The 24,136-nt window shown below is 45.5% G+C and overlaps 1 protein-coding gene and 2 gene segments (V, D, J or C); all 3 read left to right on the forward strand.

Annotated features, from left to right (window-relative positions):
- Positions 1-24,136, forward strand: part of LOC140619641 (immunoglobulin lambda-1 light chain-like) — a 222,599-nt gene that overhangs the window by 191,471 nt on the left and 6,992 nt on the right. The window lies entirely within an intron of this gene.
- The window catches only part of LOC140619639 (immunoglobulin lambda variable 4-3-like), a 75,594-nt gene that overhangs the window by 35,363 nt on the left and 16,095 nt on the right, over positions 1-24,136 (forward strand).
- LOC140619839 (immunoglobulin lambda constant 6-like) lies at positions 10,302-23,386 on the forward strand. The segment is given in 3 exon segments: positions 10,302-10,343; positions 21,587-21,638; positions 22,904-23,386. Coding segments are annotated over 3 exon segments (414 nt in total).

Here is a 24,136-nt window from a genome sequence, read left to right on the forward strand (position 1 = left end):
TTTTCTTTTCCTTTTCCTTTTCCTTTTTCTTTTCCCATTCCAAGGATACAGCAGTTATTCAAGAACCATTACTCAACCTCATAAATTACATTAACTATTTTTATCACTTAATGCATTTTTGCTAGCAATGAAATTAAAAATATAATTTTAATTTCACATGAGATATTCATATAATTCACAACCAAATTTCATTCTCTTTTACTCAAATCTTATCTTTTGAGCACATGATGTGTCCCTCCCTCACCACACATCAGAGATACTGAGAAATGGCGCCTACTACCTGACCAGGAGCTCATGGCCAAGGGCAGGTACTTGCAGCACCTCCATGGGCCTTTAACATGTGCACCTGGCAAGGGAGGAACTTTATTCAGATTCAGGTGTTCACAGATCACAAACTGCGATCTGCAGTAGGATGCTGCCCTTAAGTACTCAGGATTTCCCTGGAGTGGGGACAAGAAGGGTGACTACCCTGGGGCCTGGGAGTGTCAGAGGAGACAAAGGTTTCTGAAGGTGAAACTAGTAGCAGACCAGCAGGTGGTTTCTATCACAACGATGGATGAGACACTTAGAAGTCCTGGATGATATTAACCACCCTCCCATCTGAGCCAGAATGGAACAGAGGAAAGACCTGGGTGCCCAGGACTATCTCAGCATTACCACCATGACTATGTGACCACCAGGAGAAGGAGGATCCCCTGAGCTGAGGGTGGAAACTACGAGGGACACTTCTCCCCTCTCTGTGCTCCTTGGGGCTAAGCCCTTTCTTCTCTGAAACCACAAGTTCCTCAGCAGCAGCCCCTGAGCCATGGCTGATTTGCATGACCAGCAGGTCTGTCCTGCAAGGGGATAAGAGAGGCCTGGGAGGAACTTTGCCCAGTCTCAGGCCTTGGAAGCAGAATCAGGGCACCTCCACAATGGCCTGGACCCCTTACTCCTCAGCCTCCTGGCTCACCACATAGGTGCTACACCTGGGCTCATTGGGATTTGGGACAAGCCTGACCCTGACTGTGAGCTCCTGTTGCAGTGGGGGACAGGATCTCTTCACCTTGCCACAGGATGAGGGGCTGGAGGGGTGAAACACCCCACTGTGCTCACTGGCTCAGTGTGAGCTCTAAGGGGCTACACCTACCCAGAGAAGAGGGCCCAGGGGTTCACATTGGCTCAAAGGCTCCAACCAGGCCCATGGGCCTCTTGGGCTGAGATTGATGGGAGGGGCCAATTCTGAGGGCTAAGTAAGAGAATCCCTGGAGCTCAGGCCAGGCCAGGAAGGCAGAGTCCCTCAGCTGGAAACCCACCTCTCATGTCCTCTCTTGCAGGTTCCATGGCTGCCAACAAGCTGACTCAATCCCTGTTTATGTCAGTGGCCCTGGGACAGATGGCCAGGATCACCTGTGGGAGAGACAACTCTGGAAGAAAAAGTGCTCACTGGTACCAGCAGAAGCCAAGCCAGGCTCCCGTGATGCTTATCGATGATGATTGCTCCCAGCCCTCAGGATTCTCTGAGCAATTCTCAGGCACTAACTCGGGGAACACAGCCACCCTGACCATTAGTGGGCCCCCAGCGAGGACGCGGCTATTACTGTGCCACCAGCCATGGCAGTTGGAGCACCTGGCAGTGACTCACAGAGACACAGGCAGATAGAGGAATGGGACCCAAACCCTCCTACCCTGGCCTGACGCTCACTCTCACCAGCTGTCTGAGCAATTGTAGGCCAGTAGGTCAGCCATCCTCTCTGGTCCTGGTCCCAGCCCTCCAGGGCTGGGAGACTCTAGCAGGTTGCCCTCTCAGTGCCTCCATTTACCCTGCTGAGAAATGGCAGGTGGCGGGGGTACTGTTATGAGTCACAGAGGCTGTGGTCAGCACCTTGTGGGCCCAGAGGTCCCCCTACTAGCTGAACATTGTCCCCTCTCTGGTCTTAGCTCCTCATTCACTTCTCCCAGGAGTGATCCCTGGAGTTAGCTCCTAGCTGGCCCCTAATTCGCGGAGGCCCTTCTGCCTGTTAGTTTATGTGATCACTCTGCACAGAGAGCCTGGACGTTTATGCATTGAGAAGAACCTCCTCAGGGGAGAAGGACAGAGTCCACAGCTGGGCGCTCCGCACCACAACCCACCCACCCCCAAGAGAATCCGGGTTCACACTCCCTGCTGCTTTCTAAGTTGATATGTAAAGTTTCATCAGAGGTGTGTCAAACATTGACGACACGCTTTAAATATATAGAACGGAAGTGAGTAACATTGTGATTGGATGCCCACTCTTTTTTAAAACTCTTCTCTAACATTTAGAAATTTTCCATCCATTTATACCATTTTATACCTCAAAATCTTTTATCCATTGTCCCCCTGTACATCTCAGTCCTAGAAATATACATTAAATTTACATTCTAAAAATTAGTTTCTTTTTTTCTCAAGATTTTACTTACTTATTCATGAAAGACACAGAGAGAGAGAGAGAGAGAGGCAAAAACACAGGCAGAGGGAGAAGCAGGTGCTCTGTTGGGAACCAGATGCAGGACTCGATTCCAGGACCCTGGGATTACGACCTGAGCCAAAGGCAGAGACTCAACCACTGAGCCACCCTGGTGTCCCTAAAATTTACTTTCATAGCCTGTAATCTTGAGCGTTAAATTCTTTTCTGCCACACTGGGTTTGCATCATAATTATTCATAGCAATATGTGATCAAAACAACATAAACATTAAACTTCACGTAGATAATCATTAAATAGAGTTGATACATGGATCCATAGATGAATATAACATCCTGCTAAAATGAAGCAGGGCCCTGCATCTCTTCTGTTCTGGCTTCCATTTTTATATGCAACTCGAAGAAACTTTGTCCCCATAAACAGATTTGTGATACAATTTCACTCACAGATCTGAGCTTCTTCCTACCTATATGTCAAAAATCATTAGTGGCCAGTTGTGAAAAATTATTTTTTTCAATGACCTATCAACTGGCAGCTCTATTTCATATTCTTATAATTTTGCTGAAAGCAGAGAATGGGAAACCACCTGACTTCAAGAGGACTTGAACTGGTAGACAGTTTGATGCACCACCAGACCCTTTCTGGAATGAAGGGTTTATTGCCCCATCTGCTGGGAAAGGTGCCCACAGACAGCCCTGCCTTCATCTGTCAGCAACCTTGATGAAGAGAGCCACCTGGAGCCAAGTCATGGTCCTGACCTGGGCAGCGGGCGTCCAAAGGTTGATCATTGTGAGAGTCTGAAGGCCCAGCCTCTCAGCCCACCTGGAGAAGCTCGGAAGGGCCATCCCAGCAGCAAAGCTCCACAGTAGCTGATTTCTTCTTCTGTCCACCCTGCTTCCCATCCATCCCTTGTACACGAGTTGGTTCCAGTCACTCTTCCGGTAAACCTCCTGCAGTCTGACCCCATCCCAGAATCAGCTTCCAGGGAAAAGGGGGCCATCTGCACAGAGCTGTCTCCCAGCCATTTGTCATCCACTTTCCTAATTTAATATCAGGGATATGCACCAAGGAACTTGACCAGAACTTACTAAAAGACACTTTGTGTGTGACAGAGTTTAAGAGATTGAGAAAAAATTAAAATGCCTGTAATCATCATGCATATTTGCAAATACAGTATTTTTTTTTTTAGAAACATGCTTTCATCTTCTCATGTGCTTTAAGTATGTTTTTTTTCTCCAAAATTTGGGGCTGCCAATATGAATCATTCAATCTAGGGAGAAGCCACACTGTATAATCTAATTGGTAAAGCCAGTCCTCACTGTCAATGATACTATTCGGATGTGCTTCTGGTAGTATCTGTCTGGATCTATTTGTCAATACGAGTAAACCTCTGGGTGGGTAATTGGGGGAATATTATAAAATCACTTAAAACTAGAGGATGTGGGGATCCCTGGGTGGCGCAGCGGTTTGGCGCCTGCCTTTGGCCCAGGGCGCGATCCTGGAGACCCGGGATCGAATCCCACGTCGGGCTCCCGGTGTATGGAGCCTGCTTCTCCCTCTGCCTGTGTCTCTGCCTCTCTCTCTCTCACTGTGTGCCTATCATAAATAAATAAAACAAAATTTAAAAAAAAAAACTAGAGGATGTGTCTGGAGACATGATCAAGCAATAAAATAATGTCAATTTTATGTGATCATCTATTTTATTTTATTTTTTATATTAAATTTATTTTTTATTGGTGTTCAATTTGCCAACATACAGAATAACACCCAGTGCTCATCCCGTCAAGTACCCCCCTCAGTGCCCGTCACCCATTCACCGCCACCTCCACCCTCATCCCCTTCCATAACCCCTAGTTCGATTACCAGAGTTAAGAGTCTTGGGATCCCTGGGTGTCGCAGCGGTTTGGCGCCTGCCTTTGGCCCAGGGCGCGATCCTGGAGACCCGGGATCGAGTCCCACATCGGGCTCCCGGTGCATGGAGCCAGCTTCTCCCTCTGCCTTTGTTTCTGGCTCTCTCTGTCTCTCAGTCTTTCATGAATAAATAAATAAATAAAATAAAATATTTTAAAAAAAAGAGTCTTTATGTTCTGTCTCTTTTTCTGATATTTCCCACGCATTTCTTCTCCCTTCCCTTATATTCCCTTTCACTATTATTTATATTCCCCAAATGAATGAGAACATACAATGTTTCTCCTTCTCCTATTGACTTACTTCACTCAGCATAATACCCTCCAGTTCCATCCACGTTGAAGCAAATGGTGGGTATTTGTCGTTTCTAATGGTTGAGTAATATTCCATTGTATACATAAACCACATCTTCTTTATCCACTCATCTTTCGATGACACCAAGGCTCCTTCCACAGTTTGGCTATTGTGGACATTGCTGCTAGAAACATTGGGGTGCAGGTGTCCCAGCGTTTCATTGCATCTGAATCTTTGGGGTAAATCCCCAACAGTGCAATTGCTGGGTCGTAGGGCAGGTCTATTTTTTTTGTTGTTGTTGTTGTTTGTTTTGTTTTGTTTTGTTTTTGTTTTTGTTTTTGCAGGTCTACTTTTAACTCTTTGAGGAACCTCTACATAGTTTTCCAGAGTGGCTGCACCAGTTCACATTCCCACCAACAGTGTATGAGGGTTCCCTTTTCTCCGCATCCTCTCCAACATTTTTGGTTTCCGGCCTTGTTCATTTTCCCCATACTCACTGGTGTGAAGTGGTATCTCATTGTGATTTTGATTTGTATTTCCCTGATGGCAAGGGATGCAGAGCATTTTCTCATGTGCATGTTGGTCATGTCTATGTCTTCCTCTGTGAGATTTCTCTTCATGTCTTTTACCCATTTCATGATTGGATTGTTTGTTTCTTTGGTGTTGAGTTTAAGAAGTTCTTTATAGATCTTGGAAACTAGCCCTATATCTGATACGTCATTTGCAAATATCTTCTCCCATTCTGTAGGTTGTCTTTTAGTTTTGTTGACTGTATCCTTTGCTGTGCAAAAGCTTCCTATCTTGATGAAGTCCCAATAGTTCATTTTTGCTTCTGTTTCTTTTGCCTTCGTGGATGTATCTTGCAAGAAGTTACTGTGGCTGAGTTTAAAAAGGGTGTTGCCTGTGTTCTCCTCTAGGATTTTGATGGAATCATGTCTCACATTTAGATCCATTTTGAGTTTATCTTTGTGTATGGTGAAAGAGAGTGGTCTAGGTTCATTCTTCTGCATGTGGATGTCCAATTTTCCCAGCACCATTTATTGAAGAGACTGTCTTTCTTCCAATGGATAGTCTTTCCTCTTTATCAAATATTAGTTGACCATAAAGTACAAGGACTGAATAGATATCATGATGAAACTAAACTCATATCTGTCAATAGTAGCTCTGAACGTAAACGGGCTTAATGACCCCATCAAAAGGCACAGGGTTTCAGACTGGATAAAAAAGCAGGACCCGTCTATTTGCTGTCTACAAGAGACTCATTTTAGACAGAAGGACACCTACAACCTGAAAATAAAAGGTTGGAGAAATATTTACCATTCAAATGGTTCTCAAAAGAAAGCAGGGGTAGCCATTCTTATATCAGATAAACTAAAATTTACCCCGAAGACTGTAGTGAGAGATGAAGAGGGACACTATATCATACTTAAAGGATCTATCCAACAAGAGGACTTAACAACCCTCAATATATATGCCCCGAATGAGGGAGCTGCCAAATATATCAATCAATTAATTACCAAAGTTAAGACATACTTAGACAATAATACACTTATACTAGGGGACTTCAATATAGCGCTTTCTACACTTGATAGGTCTTCTAAGGACAACATTTCCAAAGAAAGAAGAGCTTTAAATGATACACTGGACCAGATGGATTTCACAGATATCTATAGAACTTTATATCTAAAGGCAACTGAATACACATTCTTCTCAAGTGCACATGGAACTTTCTCCAGATTAGACCACATACTGGGTCACAAATCCAGTCTGAACCGATACCAAAAGATTGGGATTGTCCCTTGCATATTCTCAGACCGTAATGCCTTGAAATTAGAACGAAATCACAACAAGAAGTTTGGAAGGACCTCAAACACGTGGAGGTTAAGGACGATCCTGCTAAAAGATGAAAGGGTCAACCAGGAAATTAAGGAAGAATTAAAAAGATTCATGGAAACTAATGAGAATGAAGATACAACCATTCAAAATATTTGGGATGCAGCAAAAGCAGTCGTAAGGGGGAAATACATCGCAATACAAGCATCCATTCAAAAACTGGAAAGAACTCAAATACAAAAGTCAACCTTACACATAAAGGAGCTAAAGGAAAAAACAGCAGATGGACCCTACACCCAGCAGAAGAAGAGAGTTAATTAAAATTCGAGCAGAACTCAATGAAATCGAGACCAGAAGAACTGTGGACCAGAACCAGGAGTTGGTTCTTTGAAAGAATTAATAAGATAGATAAACCATTAGCCAACCTGATTAAAAAGAAGAGAGAGAAGACTCAAATTAATAAAATCATGAATGAGAAAGGAGAGATCACTACCAACACCAAGGAAATACAAACGATTTTAAAAACATATTATGAACAGCTATATGCCAATAAATTAGGCAATCTAGAAGAAATGGACGCATTCCTGGAAAGCTGCAAACTACCAAACCTGGAACAAGAAGAAATAGAAAACCTGAACAGGCCAATAACCAGGGATGAAATTGAAGTAGACATCCAAAACCTCCCAAGACACAAGAGTTCAGGGCCAGATGACTTCCCAGGGGAATTCTATCAAACGTTTAAAGAAGAAATCATACCTATTCTACTAAAGCTGTTTGAAAGATAGAAAGAGATGGAGTACTTCCAAATTCGTTCTATGAGGCCAGCATCACCTTACTTCCAAACCCAGACAAAGACCCCACCAAAAAGGAGAATTACAGACCAATATCCCTGAGGAACATGGATGCAAAAATTCTCAACAAGATACTAGCCAATAGAATCCAACAGTACATTATGATAAGTATTCACCATGACCAAGTAGGATTTATCCCCAGGACACAAGGATGGTTCAACACTCGTAAAACAATCAATGTGATTCATCATATCAGCAAGAGAAAAACCAAGAACCATATGATCCTCTCATTAGATGCAGAGAAAGCATTTGACAAAATACAGCATCCATTCCTGATCAAAACTCTTCAGAGTGTAGGGATAGAGGGAACTTTCCTCGACATCTTAAAAGCCATCTACGAAAAGCCACAGCAAATATCATTCTCAATGGGGAAGCACTGGGAGCCTTTCCCCTCAGATCAGGAACAAGACAGGGATGTCCACTCTCACCACTGCTATTCCACATAGTACTGGAAGTCCTAGCCTCAGCAATCGGACAACAAAAAGACATTAAAGGCATTCAAATTGGCAAAGAAGAAGTCAAACTCTCCCTCCTCGCTGAGCATTTTCTCATGTGCATGTTGGCCATGTCTATGTCTTCCTCTGTGAGATTTCTCTTCATGTCTTTTGCCCATTTCATGATTGGATTGTTTGTTTCTTTGCTGTTGAGTTTAAGAAGTTCTTTATAGATCTTGGAAACTAGCCCTTTATCTGAGATGTCATTTGCAAATATCTTCTCCCATTCTGTAGGTTGTCTTAGTTTTGTTGACTGTATCCTTTGCTGTGCAAAAGTTTCTTATCTTGATGAAGTCCCAATAGTTCATTTTTGCCTTCGTGGATGTATCTTGCAAGAAGTTACTGTGGCCGAGTTCAAAAAGGGTGTTGCCTGTGTTCTCCTCTAGGATTTTGATGGAATTTTGTCTCACATTTAGATCTTTCATCCATTTTGAGTTTATCATTGTGTATGGTGGAAGAGAGTGGTCTAGTTTCATTCTTCTGCATGTGGATGTCCAATTTTCCCAGCACCATTTATTGAAGAGGCTGTCTTTCTTCCAATGGATAGTCTTTCCTCCTTTGTCGAATATTAGTTGACCATAAAGTTCAGGGTCCACTTCTGGGTTCTCTATTCTGTTCCATTGATCTATGTGTCTGTTTTTGTGCCGGTACCACACTGTCTTGATGACCACAGCTTTGTTGTACAACCTGAAATCTGGCATTGTGATGCTCCCAGATATGGTTTTCTTTTTTAAAATTCCCCTGGCTATTCGGGGTGTTTTCTGATTCCACACAAATCTTAAAATAATTTGTTCTAACTCTCTGAAGGAAGTCCATGGTATTTTGATAGGGATTGCATTAAACGTGTAAATTGCCCTGGGTAACATTGACATTTTCACAATATTAATTCTGCTAATCCATGAGCATGGAATAGTTTTCCATCTATTTGTGTCTTCCTAAATTTCTTTCAGAAGTGTTCTATAGTTTTTAGGGTATAGATCCCTTACGTCTTTGGTTAGGTTTATTCTTAGGTATCTTATGCTTTTGGGTGCAATTGTAAATGGGATTGACTCCTTAATTTCTCTTTCTTCAGTCTCATTGTTAGTGTATAGAAATGCCACTGATTTCTGGGCATTGATTGTGTATCCTGCCACGCTACCAAATTGCTGTATGAGTTCTAGCAATCTTGGGGTGGAGGCTTTTGGGTTTTCTTTTTTTTTATAAAGATTTTATTTATTTATTCATGATAGTCACAGAGAGAGAGAGAGGCAGAGACACAGGCAGAGGGAGAAGCAGGCTCCATGCACCGGAAGCCCGATGTGGGATTCGATCCCGGGTCTCCAGGATCACGCCCTGGGCCAAAGGCAGGCGCCAAACCACAGCGCCACCCAGGGATCCCTGGGTTTTCTATATAGAGTATCATGTCATTAGTGAAGAGGGAGAGTTTGACTTCTTCTTTGCCAATTGAATGCCTTTAATGTTTTTTGTTGTCCGATTGCTGAGGCGAGGACTTCCAGTACTATGTTGAATAGCAGTGGTGAGAGTGGACCTCCCTGTCTTGTTCCTGATCTGAGGGGAAAGGCTCCCAGTGCTTCCCCATTGAGAATGATATTTGCTGTGGGCTTTTCATAGATGGCTTTTAAGATGTCGAGGAAAGTTCCCTCTATCCCTACACTCTGAAGAGTTTTGATCAGGAATGGATGCTGTATTTTGTCAAATGCTTTCTCTGCATCTAATGAGAGGATCATATGGTTCTTGGCTTTTCTCTTGCTGATATGATGAATCACATTGATTGTTTTACGAGTGTTGAACCAGCCTTGTGTCCTGGGGATAAATCCTACTTGGTCATGGTGATGATCATCTCTTTTATAATAACTTTTTATAAACAAAATAGGACATTAGGCTATTTGTTAATATCTAATTTGCAACATACAATGGAATAGCTATGATGTTGTGCCACATATAATATAGTTATAAATAATGGGAGAATGTGTGGGCTTTAGGGAATATTGAGGTCTGAATCAAATATAAATCACATTAGTATTGGTAGCCATTAGGAGGGAGCACTTCCTGTGACTGTAATAAAGGAGACTGCACCACCCTCTAAGGACATGTGCTGTCCAGATGAGAACCTGCTAAGATGATTGTTCCTGGTGAAAGAGTTGAAGGAGCTGTGGCTGCTACCAAGCCACCACTTGCCACGCAGGTCCTGCCGTAGTAGGGTTCCCCTCCCAGGTATCAATCTGACTTTGGAAAGGGCCTGGAAAACAGGGCTTCACTATGCAAAGATCAACCCATCTGGTGAGGTGAATCCAGAACCTCAGGGTGTTGGCAAAGCCCACCAGAACTCCGTTCCCCTGTTTAACTCCCACCTGCTCCACAGTTTCCTGGAGTTCCAGGGACACGACCAGTGTGAGCAGAGTAAGACACTGTAGTTGCATGTAAAATATAAGGGAGGACCCCAAAACTCAGTAATCAAGATAAATAATATCTAATGCAATATTTTTGGAAATCGCAATGAATGCAGAAAAATTCTGTGATGATGAGAACATCAAAAATGTAAGTCAGGTCAGATCCCACCCTACTCTGGAGTGACTCACTTCACTTGTCTCCCCCCAGGCGGTGATTCCAGGGATGAGGTGGACACCGTGCAGAACCAGAGTTGGACTCAGCATCCTCCCACCTGCTCCCTTGGCTGGAACCTTTCCCTGGCCTCCGGCCTACCCTTCCTGATCTCCAGTCCTTTCTGGGGTTCAGCCTCCTTCTATTGCTGGTCTTTGCTGCCCCCTATTGGACTGTCCTCTTGGGGTGCACTCCAGGCGGTTGAATTGGGAATGTTAGAGGTTAAGTCACTGAAATGTTCTGAAGCACGCCCCCCCCATCCCACCCATCAGTTCCAGACTGGCCACACCTCTTTAGCAATAAAAAAAAAAAAAAAGACTAATCCTCCCAGGTCTCTGACTGGTACTGGTAAGTCCCAGAACACAGTCTTTAACCAAATTGCTGTGTGTTTTAGGAAAGAAACTCTCTCTCTCTCTCTCTCTCTGCTTCAGTTTATTCATCAGTTGAGGGAGCTAGAAGGCCCCCACCAGGGCAGTGAGTCTGTGACATCTACAGAAGCAGTATAATTCTCTTTCCATTTTCTGGAGGAGAGCTAGGGAGGGAAGGCTGCACCCTCAGGATCACCAGGGAGGCAGAGGTCTTCAGGGTTCATGGGAAGCCCTCAGAGGGGGACTCAGAAGCTACAGAGCCAGACCTTGACTCTGAACTTTCTGAGATTCCAGAACCTTTGTCACATCCCCAGACACACACACACACACACACACAAACACACACACACACATCAGGCATAACAGTGAGATGAAAAGGCCCAGCTAGCTTGAGTTTAGGGTGGAGGGGAGAAAGGAGCTGGGCAGATTCCGATGCAGGCAGTCTCTGTGGTCTGTGGAGTACAGAGTGGGCAGGAGACTGACCAGCAGGAGGCTGGGGACACCCTCTGACATGGGAAGCAGAGCCGAAGTGATTGGATAGGGATGCACCCCTTCCACTCCATGATAGAAGAGCTGGGGCAGGGCACAGAGGAGACGGGGCCCCTCAGCAGGGGGCCTACCAGGACAGCTGCACCGGGGTTCCCCTGGCCCAGCCATATTTGCCCTTGGCAAATCTTAATCCAGGGAGGGGTGAGGGGCAGGACTAAGTGGGCCGGAGCTGCAGCTACACCAACTGGGAAGACCCAGCTCATCCCTCTGGGGTCCCCAGGAAACAAGCCAGACCCAGATTTCTGACCACAGCCACCACAAGAGGATGTGGTCTGCAGCAGTGGCTGCCCAGAGGCTGTGGCAGGTGCAGCGGTAGGAAAGGGGGTACATCTGAGATGCTGCCTTTAGGGACAGCCCCTTCTTCTTCCCAACAGCTGAGGCTATCCCCCAGAGAACCACAGCTTCTAGGCCCTAGATAGCAGGTGCATGTCACACTCACACAGGGGTGCTGGGATGGAAGAGCTTCAGCCTACACCCCTGGGGCTCACCCTGCTCCAGCCCCCAAGGTACCAGGAACCCAAGGTCAGAGGCAAGCATGGGCTTCATCCCATGGAAAGGATGATCTTTGCCAAATGTAGCAGGAAAGTTAAGGAGTGCCTGACTCAAAACATGGACCAGGGGCAGCCCGGGTGGCTCAGCAGTTTGGCGCCGCCTTCAGCCCAGGGCCTGATCCTGGAGACCCAGGATCGAGTCGTACGTAAGGCTCCCTGCATGGAGCCTGCTTCTCCCTCTGCCTGTGTCTCTGCCTCTCTCTCCTCTCTCTCTCTCTCTCTCTCTCTCTCTCTCTCTCTCCCCTCCGTGTCTCTCATGAATAAATAAATAAAATCTTAAAAAAAAAAAAACATGGGCCAGACAGCTCTTAAATGGACCTTCCAGGAAAGTTACTTTGGCAGGCCCTTGGACGCTTCTTTTAGACACAGAAACAAGAGACCCTATGTGACTGTAGACCTGCACTTGAGCAGGTGTATGAAAGACTTTGCAGCAAAAAAGACAAGTGAAAAGCAAAAGGGGAGGTTCTGGTTGACAGGCGGGATCCTGCCACCTGTTCTGCACTGAGCGGTGACTTTGCCAGGCCTGGAGAGTGGGGTCGTCATCAACAAAGCATGTTCTGGAGCTGCGCCAGGGTCAGGTTTCTGCATAGAGCCTGCTTGAACATCAATTTTCTCATTCTCAAATGGGCAAGACAATCTCAGCCCAGCCAGCAGCCGGCCCCATTGTCTGCATCAGTCTTACTGCATTACCTATTTATTATATTCCTGGCCTTTCCAACAGACCTCAAGCCAAAGCACCTGTGCAGCCCGTCTCTCCTGCATCCCTTCCTAAAAGAACCCAAACCTCGGCTCTCTTGCAAGCAAAGCACAAGCCTTCCAGGTGGACAGAGAGCTGCTGCATCGCTCCTAGATTCTCACACACCCTGACGCCCACTCCCAGAATAACGTTGGCCCCTGCATTCATTTCTCTGGACCTTAGTCTTCTCACCCGTAAAACAGGCACACGCGCCCCAGGACACACCAGCAGTTGTTCTAAAGTCCAAAGTCAGAGGAAGGTAGAAAGGGAATGGGCAATCATTCAAAACCTGCTATATCTGGGTCTTAGCATTCACATGATCTCATTCATCTTCATGACAGCCCTGCTGCAGAAGAACTGTGTCCATTTTACAGATGAGGGAACTAAGGCCCAAAAGTCACCTAGATATGGAAAGTTTCAACATTCTTGAGCCTGCTTGAGTGAGGGATGTAGAATCATTCCCTGCGGGGCCCTTGCCCAGCTGAGAAGCTGAGATGACCACAGGGGAACCAGCCAGTCTTGACCAAACTCACCAAAGAAGTGGAGCACGCAAGGACCCAGCCTGGGGGTATTGGGCAGAAGAGGAGCCCTAGCCCCTCTTGGAGCTCCACCCCCAAGGAATCGGGTCCTGGTGATTCCTGACCCACTGGGCACTCAGCTGCTCCTGACGGCCGCTTCAGGCCACAGGGAGAGGCTCCACAGATCTGGGACACCCTTGGGGAATAATAGGGAAAAAAGGCAGGTCAGGTATGCCCAGCCCGGGACCTCAGGGGCGGGGACTATGGTCAGGCTTCAGGGGAAGGAGGTGGGGCCCAGGACTTGACCACAGCAGGGCAGTTGGCAGATGTCACTCTGAGGGAGCTCCCCAGGAGTAACAGCCATGGGCTCTGGAGAGGGCTGGGCACTGGGTGCAGGGACCAGAGAAGGCCCAGGCAGAGGACAGGGCCATCTGGGCCAGGCACACTGGGAAGCCGCTGCCAACAAGAGGCACTGGGCCCTCTCCAGAAAGTTCAAGCCGAGCTTCCACCCTGAGAGCATATGAGGCGATGATGGGCTGTGAGGTCCCTGTTGGAGCAGAACCCCTACTGCAGCTGAGTCTGGCCGTGGGTGCCCATGGCCCCCTGTCCCCAACGCGGCACCACCGAGCAGAGCCCTAGCAGGAAGAAGTTGCATGTCCAGCTTTCGAAGCCTATGAGACAGGTAAGGAGCCAAAAGAGTCGTGGTGGGAATATATGGAGTTCCCTGAGTGGGGAGCCAGGAGTGGGCATCCAAGAAGAGAGCAGTGGTGAAGGGAAGTAGGGGGTGAAGGAAGAATCAGCCAGAGAGAAGGGGCCTGGGCAGACACTAGCTGTGTTTAATGTGTTGATATTTGTCCTGCGTGGATTTTTTTTTGCACGAATTTTTAGCTTTGAGTATTGTATGAAAATATTATTTATCTTGATGATTGCATTTTTGGCATCTCTTACATTTTGCACTAGTGCCACCTTTGCCTCACCCTTGTCCTCTGGGTAGGGCAGAAACACGGAGGCAGGAGCAAGATGTGCCCAGCCGGTACTAATCGTTTTAAGGGCAGAACATTTCTCTCTGTGGCCATGCAAGTCAGATCCTGGTGTTATCCCCATCTTGCAGAGTAATATAGAGGTCCAGAGAGGTAGGTTGACCTCCCCAAGGTCACGCAGCACAGAGGCACGGTCTCAAGACTATAAGAAGTCGGAGAACTGAACACTGTGATCTCATCAGCATGTCCTGTGTGGGAATAAAATGGTGCAATAGTAGAGATGGTCTGCAAGGCAGTTAGAGATGGGAGCAAGGGCTTGGATGAGACTCTCTCAAGGATGTCCTCCCTGCCACTCATTCATAAATATTTACAGGGGCCAGGTCTAGGGACCCAAAAAGGGCTGGCCTGCACCAAGGGGGTCATGTCCAGGGACTGGGACAGATCAAACTGATATGACTGGTGGGGCCCTGGGAACAGCCTGGGCTGAGGGGAGCAGCCCAGGCACTTCAGGGAGATCCCTAGGGAGCTGCTGGGAGAGTGTTTGTACCACGCTATGCTGTGCGCCGTGCTGTGTCTTATGTGCTATGTCCTTGATCTTGGGGTCCAGAGGAGCTGTTCAGGACTTAAGTAGCAGACTGTCAGATTTGTATTTGAAAAACCGTTTTCAAATAGGAGACTGGTGTGAGGCCAGATTAGAGGACCAAGGACAGACAATGACCCAAAGCTTGCGCCTTGGGGATGGGGAGGAAGAACCAGGTACCAAGGTCTCCTATAAAATTAGCAAGTACCAGAGTTTGACCAGAGAGTAATGGCATTTTCATGGACTGTCTATAGAAGTCTGAAATGTACAACCATCTTAAAAACATGCAGCAGGGATCCCTGGGTGGCGCAGCGGTTTGGCGCCTGCCTTTGGCCCAGGGCGCGATCCTGGAGACCCGGGATCGAATCCCACGTCGGGCTCCCGGTGCATGGAGCTTGCTTCTCCCTCTGCCTCTCTCTCTCTCTCTCTCTCTCTCTCTCTCTGTGTGACTATCATAAAAAAATAAATAAAAAATATTAAAAAAACATGCAGCAAATCATTTTTTAAAAGTATATATATAATTTAAAGTATATTTATTTAAGTTGTGTAATTCCACATCTAGGAATTCATGGGGTGATGAGAGTAGAAGGGAATAATCAAAGATATAACCAAAGACTTACAAATAAAAATGGCTAGTTCAACATACTTTCAACAGTATAGTAAATTTTCAACTTTAGTAATGGTAGGAGAAAACTGGAATTAACCTAAATATCCAGCAGTAAGGATGTGACCAAATACAGTATGGAATATGGAACATCTATCATAAGGAATCTTACACAAAACCTCCAAAACTCTGTTTCTGAAATTGTGTGTGTGCATTTTTCAAAACTCTGTCTGAAAATATAGAAAAATGTCAATAGTGTGTCTCTGGCTGATGGGATTGCACCTAATTTAAATTTTTGCTTCCTAATTTCTAGAGTTTTGAAAATGTTTACAGGAAGATATATTTGGTTTTTATCTTCCAAAATAATTTTTAATATAAGAGTGACACGTACTTGTAAAGAAAAAAAGATTAAGCACAGAAATATAATAAAGAAAAAATCCAGTGTTTCTGCTTACCATCCCCACACATCTTATCCTAAAGCTCAATCTCCAGAGACGACCACTATCACAGGTTGGTCTATATACTTCCAACCCTTCTACAATATGGGTATGTTCCTGAAAACACACACATATAAAGTTGGTGTGGGGATTTAATTTTTTAAGAAATTGAGTCATATTCTGCATATTGTCCTCGCGTTTTAAACAACCTGTTACGAATATTTTCTATCTCAATCTATGTGAATCTCCCATTTTCTTTTTTTTAATAAATTTATTTTTTATTGATGTTTAACTTACCACCATACAGAATAAAACCCAGTGCTCATCCCGTCAAGTGCCCCCCTCAGGGCCTGTCACCCATTCACCCCCACCCCCCACCATCCTCCCCTTCCACCACCCCTAATTCATTTCCCAGAGTTAGGAGTCTTTATGTTGTGTCTCCCTTTCTGATATTTCCCATGCATTTCTTCTCCCTTCCCTCATATTCCCTTTCACTATTATTTATATTTCCCAAATGAATGAGAACATACAATGTTTCTCCTTCTCCGATTGACTTACTTCACTCAGCATAATACCCTCCAGTTCCATCCACATTGAAGCAAATGGTGGGTATTTGTCATTTCTAATGGCTGAGTAATATTCCATTGTATACATAGACCACATCTTCTTTATCCATTCATCTTTCGATGAACCCAAGGCTCCTTCCACGGTTTGGCTATTGTGGACATTGCTGCTAGAAACATCGGGGTGCAGGTGTCCCGGCATTTCATTGCATCTGTATCTTTGGGGTAAATCCCCAACAGTGCAATTGCTGGGTCGTAGGACAGGTCTATTTTTAACTCTTTGAGGAACCTCCACACAGTTTTCCAGAGTGGCTGCACCAGTTCACATTCCCACCAACAGTGTAAGAGAGTTCCCTTTTTTCCGCATCGTCTCCAAAATTTGTGGTTTCCTGCCTTGTTAATTTGCCCCATTCTCACTGGTGTGAGGTGGTATCTCATTGTGGTTTTGATTTGTATTTCTGCTGGCAAGTGATGCGGAGCATTTTCTCATGTGCATGTTGGCCATGTCTATGTCTTCCTCTGTGAGAATTCTCTTCATGTCTTTTACCCATTTCATGATTGGATTGTCTGTTTCTTTGGTGTTGAGTTTAAGAAGTTCTTTATAGATCTTGGAAACTACCCCTTTTTCTGATACATCATTTGCAAATATCTTCTCCCATTCTGTAACTTGTCTTTGAGTTTTGTTGACTGTAGCCTTTGCTGTGCAAAAGCTTCTTATCTTGATGAAGTCCCAATAGTTCATTTTTGCTTTTGTTTCTTTTGCCTTCGTGGATGTATCTTGCAAGAAGTTACTGTGGCCGAGTTCAAAAAGGGTGTTGCCTGTGTTCTCCTCTAGGATTTGGATGGAATCTTGTCTCACATTTAGATCTTTCATCCATTTTGGGTTTATCTTTGTGTATGGTGAAAGAGAGTGGTCTAGTTTCATTCTTCTGCATGTGGATGTCCAATTTTCCCAGCACCATTTATTGAAGAAACTGTCTTTCTTCCAATGGATAGTCTTTCCTCCTTTATTGAATATTAGTTGACCATAAAGTTCAGGGTCCACTTTTGGGTTCTCTATTCTGTTCCACTGATCTATGTGTCTGTTTTTGTGCCAGTACCACACTGTCTTGATGACCACAGCTTTGTAGTACAACCTGAAATCTGGCATTGTGATGCCCCCAGATATGGTTTTCTTTTTTAAAATTCCCCTGGCTATTCGGGGTCTTTTCTGATTCCACACAAATCTTAAAATAATTTGTTCTAACTCTCTGAAGAAAGTCCATGGTATTTTGATAGGGATTGCATTAAACGTGTAAATTGCCCTGAGTAACATTGACATTTTCACAATATTAATTCTGCCAATCCATGAGCATGGAATATTTTTCCATCTCTTTGTGTCTTCCTCAATTTCTTTCAGAAGTGTTCTATAGTTTTGAGGGTATAGATCCTTTACATCTTTGGTTAGGTTTATTCCTAGGTATCTTATGCTTTTGGGTGCAATTGTAAATGGGATTGACTCCTTCATTTCTCTTTCTTCAGTCTCATTGTTAGTGTATAGAAATGCCATTGATTTCTGGGCATTGATTGTGTATCCTGCCACGCTACCAAATTGCTGTATGAGTTCTAGCAATCTTGGGGTGGAGGCTTTTGGGTTTTCTATTTAGAGTATCATGTCATCGGCGAAGAGGGAGAGTTTGACTTCTTCTTTGCCAATTTGAATGCCTTTAATGTCTTTTTGTTGCCTGATTGCTGAGGCAAGGACTTCCAGTACTATGTTGAATAGCAGTGGTGAGAGTGGACAACCCTGTCTTGTTCCTGATCTGAGGGGAAAGGCTCCCAGTGCTTCCCCATTGAGAATGATATTTGCTGTGGGCTTTTCGTAGATGGCTTTTAAGATGTCGAGGAAAGTTCCCTCTATCCCTACACTCTGAAGAGTTTTGATCAGGAATGGATGCTGTATTTTGTCAAATGCTTTCTCTGCATCTAATGAGAGGATCATATGGTTCTTGGTTTTTCTCTTGCTGATATGATGAATCACATTGATTGTTTTACGAGTGTTGAACCATCCTTGTGTCCCGGGGATAAATCCTACTTGGTCATGGTGAATACTTATCTTAAGGTACTGTTGGATCCTATCGGCTAGTATCTTGTTGAGAATTTTTGCATCCATGTTCATCAGGGAAATTGGTCTGTAATTCTCCTTTTTGGTGGGGTCTTTGTCTGGTTTGGGAATTAAGGTGATGCTGGCCTCATAGAACGAATTTGGAAGTACTCCATCTCTTTCTATCTTTCCAAACAGCTTTAGTAGAATAGGTATGGTTTCTTCTATAAACATTTGATAGCATTCCCCTGAGAAGCCATCAGGCCCTGGAATCTCATGTCTTGGGAGGTTTTTGATGACTGCTTCAATTTCCTCCCTGATTATTGGCCTGTTCAGGTCTTCTATTTCTTCCTGTTCCAGTTTGGTAGTTTGTGGCTTTCCAGGAATGTGTCCATTTCTTCTAGATTGCCTAATTTATGGGCGTATAGCTGTTCATAATATGTTTTTAAAATCGTTTGTATTTCCTTGGTGTTGGTAGTGATCTCTCCTTTCTCATTCATGATTTTATTAATTTGAGTCTCCTCTCTCTTCTTTTTAATAAGGTTGGCTAATGGTTTATGTATCTTATTAATTGTTTCAAAGAACCAGCTCCTGTTTTTGTTGATCTGTTCCACAGTTCTTCTGGTCTCGATTTCATTGAGTTCTTCTTCCATGTTCTTATAATGGCTTTGTAAGACTTCAAAGTTTGGATGAACCAGACAGTATGTATCATACATGTCCTTATTATTGGACACTTAGGCTGTTTCCCTATAAAAATATAAATTACAAGTGATGCTGTCACAGAAACCCTCACATATATATTCATGTGTTGTGTGTGTGTATAAAGTGCACTTAAGTGTCTACTTCGAAAATGGCTAAAAGTAGAATTGCTGGATCAATGAGAATGTACTTTTGAAACGTTTTTATGTAGTCCTGAATGTCCTTCTGAAAGGCAGTTACAGCTTACATTTACTACAGTGAATGATAGTACTCTTACTTTACATCCTTGCCAATAATGTGATATTGTTGATCTTTTTTTATTTGGCCCATCTGATGAGTATTAATGAGCATATGTTTGTTGTTTAGTTGTTTATTTGACCATTGGTGAACTTTTTTTTCCTTTCATATTTTTACTGACGGATTTTTATTCTACTGTGAATTTACTGGTCATCATTTTGCCATTCAGCATATTTTCCAGTTGGTTGGTTATATTCTCTTATAGATCTAAAGAAACTCTTCATATACCTGGGACATTAACCTCCGGTTTAGTAAATATGTTGTAAATATTATTTCAGGTATTTCATTTTCCTTTTTTGAATATGGAATAAAATTTGACCCTGTGATTGGTGGATGCATCTTCAGGTCCCTTGGGTCTGTAAGAATCACCAAAATCTGGACAGCCCAGGTGGCTCAGTGGTTTAGCGCTGCCTTCACCCCAGGGCCTGATCCTGGGGGCCCAGGATCAAGTCTCACGTTGGGCTCTCTGCATGGAACTGGCTTCTCCTTCCGCCTGTGTCTGCCTCTCTCTCTCTCTCTCTCTCTCTCTCTCTCTCCCAAATAAATAAGTAAAAACTTAAAAAAAGAATCGAACAAATCACCCTACTTTTCCAGCAAGAAAGTAGCTATGGGGACTGAGCTGCTGGTCTTAGGTCTCTCTCATGTGGATTTGCAGCCTCCACCTCCCTGCACCCTTCAATCTCCTTCCTGTTCCTACAAATGGCTTCTGGCCTCAGAGGCTTCAGGAGGTCCACTTGGGACTTGGCAAAACCACTACCCAGGATACTTGGCTACTGTACATCAAAGGACACAAGTCAAGTACAACTTCTTAGGTAGCATCAGCTACTCAGAGGTTCAGTGACTCCACCAATCTGAGGGGAAGGGTGCATCGTGGCAGTATTTCCTCTCTGTCTCCTTCTCCTGTGAGAGCAGTACAGGCCCGTGAGGACAGTGCCTTCATCTGCTCTTAATTCTCCTCATGGTGCCTGTCATATCGAGGGAAAAGAAGAAATGTAAACTGTTCCCTGTTGTTCCCCCACTACTTCTGCAATGATGGGCTGCTCCCTCTCAGTCATCACTGTGGTGACCTGGTGAACTCTGGGATGGAAGGCATCAGCTTGGGGGATCACACCAGGGTTGTCCTCTATACATCATGGCAATGTGACTGCACATATGCACATCAGTCCAGTGGGAGCCTCTTCAGCTGGCTCCTGGGTACATGCACATGGTCCAAGGGGATCTCTAAGCTCCTGCTTTCTGATTGACAACATACCCTAGCTCATCATGCACCTAATCACCTCAGACCTGAAATGAGTCAGTGATGCCAGTTCCATTTGGTGGGAGGTGGGATTGAAGATTCTTTGAAAGAAGCAGAACACCTAACTCTGGGAAACGAACTAGGGGTGGTGGAAGGGGAGGAGGGCGGGAGGTGGGAGTGACTGGGTGGCAGGCACTGAGCGGGGCCCTTAACAGGATGAGCACTGGGTGTTATTCTGTATGTTGGCAAATTGAACACCAATAAAAAAATAAATTTATTATTAAGAAAGAAAGAAAGAAAGAAAGAAAGAAAGAAAGAAAGAAGCAGAACAGCAGACCAGACCCTCACACACCAGACCCTCCCCAACATGACACCAGATAGGAGATTGGCTGAGGCTGCTCCCAAGGTCATCTGGACACAGGCTGCAATGTCCTATAGCACAAGCCAAGGTTTTACTTAGTGCAACCCAACTAGGGCATTCCCAGGATAGGAAGCTGAGCCCTCTGAAGTGTGATTGGGGACATAGGAAGTTTCCAGTGACCCATAAGCCCAGATCAACCTGCTTTTCCCTGCTAGGGAGGGTTTGGGATGGGGAAGGGACATGCTATGGCCTCACCTCATGGTATCATCAAGGAATGGGGATTGTTCAAACATGCAGAGAAGGGATGTCCTGTTCATTTCCATGAAACCTAACTCCCAGTGACACAAGGGTCCTCCACCAACTCATTCCAATTCCCAAGAGGTAGCAGTACAAAGAGCAGAACAGATACCAACTTCCTTGGAAGAATTGCTTCCAAGAATTCTTTTGCTAAACATGTGGAGTCATTGATCTTGTCATCTGCTGGGGGAACAGGACATGTGCCCCCTACCGTGCTGTAATGACACCAGGGTGGAGCAGTACCCCCACTTCCTCCATCACAGCTGCACTTGGGCACCTAGAGGGTGAGGCAGATCCTCCAGGGAGGGTTTTTGTATTAGCCTGAATCACAGTGTTGGGTATTCGGCGAAGGGACCCAGCTGACCGTCCTCGGTGAGTCTCATCTTCTCCCTGCTTTCTTGTTCTCCTGGGAGTTTGGGCAATTTTCTGCAATATTTTTGCTTTTCCTATCTTGTTTCAGCCTTGGTTATGCTTTCAGCCTCTGGGACCCTGACCTCCTTCCTCCCTGTACAGATTTTCTTACTTATTTTTTTGGTCATCAGTAACCCCTCACCTCTGAACTGAGAGGCAGAGAATGATTGGATGACCTAAAAACTCATATCTTTCTGTCTAGCAGGAACAGGCTGGATCCTAGATGTGCTCTGTTCTAGCCTCTCTTGTCTGGCCTCTTGTCGAAACTACTTTGTCTCTAGGGATCAACAGGGGCCCCATCTCTTGGAGAAGATGGAGCAGGGAACTGACAGGGTGACCATGTGGTACCTTTAGAGGGACCCAGCACCCTCAGGGCCAAGGCTGGGGTCACACATGTCAGAGGTTCAGAGAAGGTCCCCAGAGCTATGGGACACAGGATCCAAGGATGTTTGTGGGGTTGGAGTGGATTACCCAGGCCCCCTGGGCTACCACATAGTCCTAGCAGGTTTGGGAGCCACACAACGCTACAAGAGGCAGGAGACAAGCGAGGGGAAGGTGATCCAGTCAGGAAGCCCAGAAAAGGGTTTTGCAATGACAAGGTGGGTGGAAAGGTGGACTCCTGGCTCTTATGGGACTACCAATTGGGAAAAGAAACCCAGATCCCATTGCAAAAAATGTCTACAGATTGGATTATTGGCTAGATGAAATACCAAGGGACAAGGTGAGGGGACAGAGAAAAAGAGTCAGATAGACTGTGATCCTGTAAGGTTCTTGCCCCATTACAGAGACTTCAAGAGAGACAGATTTGGGTAAATACAATCTCCACAGAGGAAAGACCCAGAGGCCCGCTGAGTAGAAATGTCAGATCACAAAAGATCACAAAGAATTTCCAGGAAGATTGAGAGTTCATGGTACCCACTTGGGGAGAGACAGAATGTCCCAGAAGGGCAAACGAGTAAGGGTCAGACATTATTGTGGGAGGCCAGGGCCCCAGGAGGACTCAGAACAGGAGATGGCAGGGTGCAGTGTGACAGCTACCCAGGGGGAAAGGGAAGAGGTTGGAGGAAGATGTCAAGATACCTTCTTGGAGTAATTTCTCAAACTCAGGCTAGTCCCTGAAGGGGGGTTATGGCCTGTGCTCAGAGACTCACACCCACCTGCACCAACATCAGGGTCTCCCACAAGTGGAAATGGATTCAATGACCTACTGGCCCTACAACCCACAGGTCAGCCCAAGTCCTCCCCCTTGGTCACACTCTTCCCGCCCTCCTCTGAGGAGCTCGGCGCCAACAAGGCTACCCTGGTGTGCCTCATCAGCGACTTCTACCCCAGTGGCCTGAAAGTGGCTTGGAAGGCAGATGGCAGCACCATCACCCAGGGCGTGGAAACCACCAAGCCCTCCAAGCAGAGCAACAACAAGTACGCGGCCAGCAGCTACCTGAGCCTGACGCCTGACAAGTGGAAATCTCACAGCAGCTTCAGCTGCCTGGTCACGCACGAGGGGAGCACCGTGGAGAAGAAGGTGGCCCCTGCAGAGTGCTCTTAGGTCCCTGAGAATTCCTGAGATGGAGCCTTCCTCACCCAGACACCCCTTCCCCAGTTCACCTTGTGCCCCTGAAAACCCACCCTGGACCAGCTCAGACCAGGCAGGTCACTCATCCTCCCTGTTTCTACTTGTGCTCAATAAAGACTTTATCATTTATCACTGACATGTCTGATGTGCACTCTCAGTTTATCGTGTTCTAGGGGAAAGCCTCAGGAATTAGGGAGGAATACTTGGGAATTGAGCTCTAATTTACCCATTCTCCCAGTGTGCTAGACGGGCCATGACCAGGAGGTACAAACTGTCCTGTAGCCCAGCTCATGGGTCACAGTCTTTGCCCCAGAGGAATGTGGAAGAGCTAAGTGAGAAGGACTGGGTCCCAAGGACATCAAGTAGAAACAAGGAGTGTCCCAGGAACAATGGGTCTCTTTATTTTTTTTAATTTTTATTTATTTATGATAGTCACAGAGAGAGAGAGAGAGAGAGGCAGAGACATAGGCAGAGGGAGAAGCAGGCTCCATGCACCAGGAGCCCGATGTGGGATTTGATCCCGGATCTCCAGGATCGTGCCCTGGGCCAAAAGCAGGCGCTAAACCGCTGCACCACCCAGGGATCCCTGGGTCTCTGTTTAGATTTGTGATTGATCAGTGAGCTCAGGGTGACCCCAGCAGTCGCTGAAACCTCAGTCATGAAAAGTCTGGACACCTGACACATTAGTTTAGATTGGATTATGGGTGGAGCAGGTGAGTCAGCCTGCATGAAGTAGGGGCATAGGAGAACTGGTCAATGAGAGATGCCACTGTTCCAACCTCTGGAAGTCCATCCAGTGATTGTCCCAAAGACAGAGTCAATTTGAATTCAGAAGTAGAGCTAAGGCAGGTGAGATCATCCTGAAGCCCATGACAGGGTCAGGCTT

This window comes from Canis lupus, chromosome 27, assembly GCF_048164855.1.
Source record: "Canis lupus baileyi chromosome 27, mCanLup2.hap1, whole genome shotgun sequence".
Lineage (NCBI taxonomy): Eukaryota > Metazoa > Chordata > Mammalia > Carnivora > Canidae > Canis > Canis lupus.